The 6919-nt window shown below is 35.8% G+C and overlaps 1 protein-coding gene across 2 annotated transcripts in view; it reads left to right on the forward strand.

Annotated features, from left to right (window-relative positions):
* The window catches only part of ICA1L (islet cell autoantigen 1 like), a 45548-nt gene extending 39386 nt beyond the window's left edge, over positions 1-6162 (forward strand). For both annotated transcript variants that reach the window (XM_045854668.1, XM_045854677.1), the window contains 2 exons: positions 1122-1211; positions 4733-6162. In XM_045854668.1, the coding sequence (XP_045710624.1) occupies positions 1122-1211; positions 4733-4848 (206 nt within the window). In that variant the 3' untranslated portion in view covers positions 4849-6162. The remainder of the gene's footprint in view (positions 1-1121; positions 1212-4732) is intronic.
* Positions 6163-6919: the final 757 nt, after the last annotated feature.

The following is a 6919-nucleotide window of genomic DNA, read 5'->3' on the forward strand; positions in this document are numbered from 1 at the left end:
TACTTCTTTTGCTCCTGTGATGTAGACCAGGAGACTGAGCTGCCTTGAGAGTTCAAAGATTTACGTTCTAGGAATCCCAAAGAAGATCTTGGGCCTCAAATGATCTCCTTCCTACAAGGAAGGTAGTAGACAGGATAATCTAATTTCCTTTCCAGTACTGAGATTTAATTAAAGCATAGATAACTTCCTATTACAGCAAACATTTCCCTGTGTTACCAATAGAGTATTCATTATGAATTTTTTAATTACTACATAGTATTTTGTCACATTTACCCACGATAATCTGCTTCATTCCTTATTGTTTCTATTTTTTTCACTTAATAGATAATGCTGCGATAAACATGATCATGCATGCACTTTTTTCTTCAGTTAAATTGTTTCCTTATATTTCTAGGACTAGGATTACTGAGTCCAAGGGTATAAACATAATTGTTGGTTTCAAGATTCTGTCAGGTCTGTTTCCTCTCTTCCCGACTCCTTAGGACTTCTCTTTCTATACCATGTCCTTTAGCAATTGTTAAAAAAAACTGTGTATTTACAGTCATGTGGCCCTTAAAGATGGGGAAACGTTCTGAGAAATGTGTCATTAGGTGACTCTGTAATTGTGCAAACATCATAGAGTGTACTTTCACAAACCCGGACAGTGAAGCCCACTACTGTAATTGTATGTGCTGCACTTTCATACACCTGGCAGTGCAGGTGTGTTTACACCAGCATCACCACCAACACGTAATGCATCGCACTATGTCGTGGTGCATTACAACAGCTACAATGTTGTTAGGGACTATGAATTTTTCAGCTCCTTTATGTTATGGGACAACTGTTGTATATGGGATCTGCCATTGATTAAATTGTCATTATGCAGCGCATGGCTGTATTTCAAAACCACTTTGAGAAATGTAGGGAAGTCTAATTTAACTCTAGCTGGGACTAAATTTAGATTTGAATGAAATACATGGTTGCATATAAATTGTAAGTGTTTTATACTTCTTATACTGTAGAATCTTACCCTGGTATGAAGACTTGTTAGATCTTTTTACCTCCTCTTGTTTCTGTGGTGCTACTTGATGCTACTTCCTGTCTGATCAACAGTGGATAATTCGTCACTTCCCTCCCCACAGGCTGGGCCTCCAAAGAGGGATTAGAACTTCCTCTTCCACACACTGATAACAAACCGGTGCCTTCACAGAGGCCAAAGAAATTAACAAAATGTAAGTTATTTATTTATATTCTCTGCCATTGTATTAGCAATCAGTCAAATTCAGATACATGTAGAAAGGGATCATTTTAGTCACCTCATACTACCCAGAAAAATATTTTGTAAGCAGTGAATTGGAATGAAAGCTGTACCGGGCTATCCGTTACCATAGAAAGCATTGAATAGAAATTGGTGAGCTTGTCTTAGTAAACTAAATTCTGTACTTTAACTTTTAATATTTTGTGCTAAGGTTTGTTTACAAGGGATAATACCACTGGGGATAGGAGATGCTCTCTGATTACCAGATGCCTACTGACGAATAATGCATTCTTGCACGCACTAGCATGGGGCCTGGCACACAGTAATTGCTAATGTACTGAGTACTTACCATATTGTTGTCAGCAGAGCTGGTCCATGTTGTAATTTCCATGCAGGGTATACATAGAAAATAGACACACTCTGTCTTGCAGAACGTTACATACATATTAATCTTAGTCACTGATGTTTTTAAAAAACTTTTAAAATTGGAATTTCAAATGTACAGAAATTGTGCATAAATGAAAATACCACAGAAAACATCTGTATACCCATTACTCAGATTTACCTATTATAGTGTTTTACCCATTTGCTTTATGCAGGCGTCAGTGTTATTTCTGAACCTGTTGAGGGTAAGTTACATACATCATGACCCTTTAACCCTGAATACTGTAGTTTCCTGAGAACAAGTATAGTCACTTTCACCATCACGGTGTGACTGTAAACTTTAGGAAATTTACAGCACTTTCCTTGTGGGTACAGCAAGTCTAGGGGTAGACATTGTATTCACTTGCCATATCTCTTTAGCTATTCAATCTGATGCATTTATGCAGCTTTACAAAATGTTTTGGATATGGACTCTTTAATAGGATATAGTCCCTCTGTTCTACTGTTTCTTGTTTTTACTAAGATGCTTCTTAGTTCAATTTAGCTGAGGTCTCCATGTGATTAAAATCAAGTATTCATTATTTCTTGCATTTAATTTGTATTAAATTTTTAATTTATGTACAGTTGGTATATATTAGTTTCAGGTGTACAATATAGTGATTCACATTTTTATACCTTACAGTGTCATCACCCCACTTATTCTAGTGACCATCTGTTACCATGCAAACTTATCACAGTATTATTTACTGTACTCCTCTTCATCTTTTCTTGTCCACCCACCCACCTCTTCCTTTCTGGTTAGGATCCTGTTGGTCTCTGTTTCTATGAGTGGTTTTTGTTTTCTTTTGTTATGTTTCTTCACATTCCACATACAGGTGAAACCATATTGTATTTGTCTTCCTCTGACTTATTTCACTCAGCACAATACCCTCTAGGTCCATCTATATTGTTACAAATGTGAAGATTTTATTCTTGTTTATGGCTGCATAATATTCCATTGTGTGTGTTTGTGTATCTAAATAACATCTTTACCCATGGACACCTACATTGCTTCCATACCTTGACTATTGTAAATAATGCTGCAATGAACATAGGCAGGCATGTAACTTTTGAATCAGTGTTATTGTCTTTTTTGGATCACTACCAGAAGTGGAATTGCTAAGTCGTATGGCAGATCTGTTTTTAGCTTTTTCAGGAATACTGTTTTCCCCAGAGGTCGCACCCATTTGCAGCCACTCCAACAGTGCACAAAGGTTCCCTTTTCTCCACATCTTCTCCAGGACGTTTCCCGACTTTTTGAGAACAGCCATCCTGACGGGTACAAGGTGATCCCTTTGTGGTTTTGATTTGCATTTCCCGGTCATTAGTGATCTTGAGCACCTTTTCATGTCTGTTGGCCATCCATACGTGTCTTCTTTGGAGAAATGTCTTTTCATGTCCTCCATCCATTTTTAATCGGATTATTTTTTGTTGTTATTATTGAGTTGTAGGAGTTCCTTGTATATTTTGGATATCAAACCCTTATTGGACATATCATTGATGAATATCTTCTCCCCTTCAGTAGGTGTTTTTTTTGTTGGTGGTTTCCTTCACTGGGCAGAAGCTATTTAGTTTAACGATGCCCCATATGTTTATTTTTGCTTTGTTTCCCTTGTTTGAGAGGACGTATCCAAAAAAATATTACTCAAACTGATGTAAAATATTTACTACCTATATTTTCTTGTAGGAGTTTTATGGTTTCAGGCCTTACATTTAAATCTTTAACCCATTTTGAGTTTATTTTTGTATATCATATAAGAAAGCAGTCCAGTTTTGATTTTTTTACATGAATCTGTCTAGTTTCCCCAAACTGTTTGTTAAAGAGACTGTTGTTACTCCATTGTATATTCTTATCTCCTTAGTTTTATATTAGTTTACCATATAAGGAGGATTTATTTCTGGACTCTCTGTTCTGTTCCACTGAGATTTGTATTTGTTTTTGTGACAGTACCATACCATTTTGAGTATGATAGCTTTGTAGTATAATTTAGAAGCAGTGTATGATACCTCAAACTTTGTTCTTTCTTAAAATTGCTTTGGCTATTCATGGTCTTTTATGGTTCCATATACATTTTAGAGTTATTCTAGTTCTGAGAAGAATGTCATTAGTATTTTGATAGGAATTGTATTGAATGAGTAGACTTCTTTGGGTAGTATGGACTTCTAAACAATATTAATACTTCCAATCATGTGCATGGTATATCCTTCTATTTATTTGTGACTTCAATTTATTTCCTCAATGTCTTATAGTTTTCACACCATAGATCCTTTATCCTCTTGGTTAAATTTATTCACAGATATTTTATTCTTTTCATACAATTGTCAGTGAGATTTTCTTAATTTCTCTTTCTCATATAAAAAGTCACAGGGATGTAAAGTACAGGTAGGGAGTATATTCAGAAATATTGTAGTAACTATGTATGGTGTCAGATGGGTATGAGACTTATTGGGATGATCCCTTCATGAGTTATATAAATGTATAATCACTATGTTGTACACCTGAAAGCAATACAGTATTGTATGTAAACTATAATTGAAAACATAAATTTAAAAAATATTAAAAATTTGTCAAGTGCTCATGGAAAAGACAAATGAAAAAACTGTAAACCAAAAAAACTGCTGGGTGTTTTAATGTGATAGGGTTAGGGGGATTTTCTCCCCTTATGTTAATATTTCAACATTGCTTTTATAATAAATACTTTAAGTACTAAGTTTACAATGTAATGTTCCTACTTTGTAAGAACAAAGATTACTTTGAATTTTGAACCTCATCTGAGAGCCTTGTATAAATTATCTTAGTGATTCTCAGAAAGCTTCACTAGTGCTTGCCTTTTTATCAGGTCTTTTCTCAGAGCAACATGCAATCACTTAGATATAGGAGCCTCAGCCAAGTATTGGTGTCTGCATTTGTTTTTCATAATTATCCTTAAGAAGATATAATTGATAGTTTATTCTTGTCTGTTGTCTTTTTTTGATTCAAAACAAGCATTTACTTTAAAATCATAACAGCGGCACAGTAATGTGATTTCAAAAATCTGAGACTCATTAATGTGTGTATGCTTCCTTTAATAGCTCCCAACCATGGTAACCAAGACATGTCAGCCTGGTTCAGGCTATTTGCAGACATGGATCCACTTTCAAACCCAGATGCTATTGGACACTCGGATGATGAACTTCTTAATGCTTGACTCAAGTTGTGATGTCTCCTCTGTGGTCTTGAAACATCGATTTTGCAACATATTGCCTTTATGTAAAGGAGTTTATATTGTGATCCACACACAAAAGCACTGTGTCTGTGAATGTAACTCTCATCAGGCAACTTTAGACAGATGGTAAAGAACAGGTTTAAATTGACTTCTCTCTTTAATATCTTGGATTTGCAGCTGTGATAATATGTGGGAAATACTGGAAACCATTTAGTTTGAGATAGATAACAAAACTTATTTTGAAATAACAGCTAGTAAGAATTCTGTCAGTGATTTGGGCTTATTTCTTTGGAAAGCCTTTAATGTATAAGTTGCTTTGTTGGCTGTGAGAATTCTTTATGTGGATTAAAGACAGCGTGTAAACCGGGTTGTGATTTAGGCTTGGTTTTTAAATAAAACAGTGGCAAGGAGAGTTTTCTGCTATGGAAAATGGCACTAGAACCAGACCAGTTTTGACTTCACCAGAAAGGCAGGATAAGATGTGAGAACTGTTTGCTTTAATGAAATCACAGAGAAACTTGGTGCTTGCTTTTTCCATTTAGAGACGAAAATGTAGTATTACTTTTTTTCCTTCATAGAAAATCATGGGCACACCTCAATCCACTATCAGATTTTCATGGGAAAGTAGCAGGAAGATTTACTTGTTTAGTTCATCCTCTGTAGAAATAGAAACATGTCTTTCCATATCACAAACCGCAAGAATGTCCACACACACTGCAACCGTAACATATGGTGTGCACATTCGTCCTGAGAGGAAGGGGAAGATGCTCCCTAAGCAATTGACAACAGCATTCCTGAAATTACCTAGCAACTTCTCTCTGAATGGGGAAGAAATTCTAAACATCTTATCCTTATACATATTTGCATACTTACACATTTCTTGATGTGTTTTAACACAGAATACTTCCTGCCAGAGTTACACAAAGCTGGTCAATAAGTGTCTTATTTTTCTACTTTCCCCTTTAATTGGGAGGCATCATCCAAAGCTCTAGTTGATTACTAAGGAAAAGCTGTAAGCCCCTGGGAGGGTTCTGAATGTAAGGACTAGAGGGAAGGATATTTAATTCAAATTAGTGTAAGCTAATGAAAACAACCACTGTGTACACACCAATCACTCAATTCCCTGGTCTGTTTTCTTGCCCACTCTTTAGTGTTGAGGCATTTCTCAGGTATGTTATTTTTGTCATCCAGACCATTGCATTTCTGTAGGAAAACTTTAACTTAATTGTTCACAGCAGTTTCAATGTGCTCTTAGTTCTAAAGAGGCTTATTTATTATTTACCAGAGAATTGCTTCTAACATCTGAGTCATTGTAAGGACCAAAGTAGGTGAAATGCAGCCCACCTCTCATCCATAGGAGCCTGGCCCAAGTTCTGAATTGCTTACAAGCGCTCGAAAAAACCACTGCTATGGTTGAGTACTGCATAGGCTGCTGGAAAGACCTTATCTGAGGGTCAGAAAAATGGACCTGGGGAAAAGTTAAGTCTTTCCTTAAAATCTTCTCACATGCATAGTCCTATTTCTTTATTTGGTTATCCCTTCAGAAGTATTTTTTAACTCTTCTTTTTTATTCAGTGAAATTCCCCAGAATGCAATACTGTCTTTGTTCTGCCAAGATTCAGTCACCTTTGAGTGCTCCAGAAAATGCTGACTTTATGTCCTTGGTTTGTGTCTTTAATTGGTTTGTGTTTTTATTTTATTGATTTATTTCACTAATGCATTAGTTCCAATATTTTTATCTCCTTCACATACAGACACACACCATAACATGGAGGAAAATCACTAGTTCCTCCAAGGCACAAGCCTGAATCCCAGACTATGAATGTGAAGGGATACTGCCCTTCATTTCCCATGAGCAAAGGTTCTCAAAAACAAACAAACACAGAAGGGATTTTTATTATTCAGTTCTTGTGTCTTTAAGATTTTCTTTCAACACAAGAGTATGTAGTTGTCCACTTAACCCAAAAGCAACATGAACTGCTTTAGCAAGTCTAGATACTTTAGCAAGTCTTAACTCCATTTGTGAAGAGCACACTAAAAACTCTGTCATTTA

Source organism: Phyllostomus hastatus, unplaced genomic scaffold (assembly GCF_019186645.2).
Source record: "Phyllostomus hastatus isolate PE091 unplaced genomic scaffold, TTU_PhHast_1.1 phas_contig_137, whole genome shotgun sequence".
NCBI classification, from domain to species: Eukaryota; Metazoa; Chordata; class Mammalia; order Chiroptera; family Phyllostomidae; genus Phyllostomus; species Phyllostomus hastatus.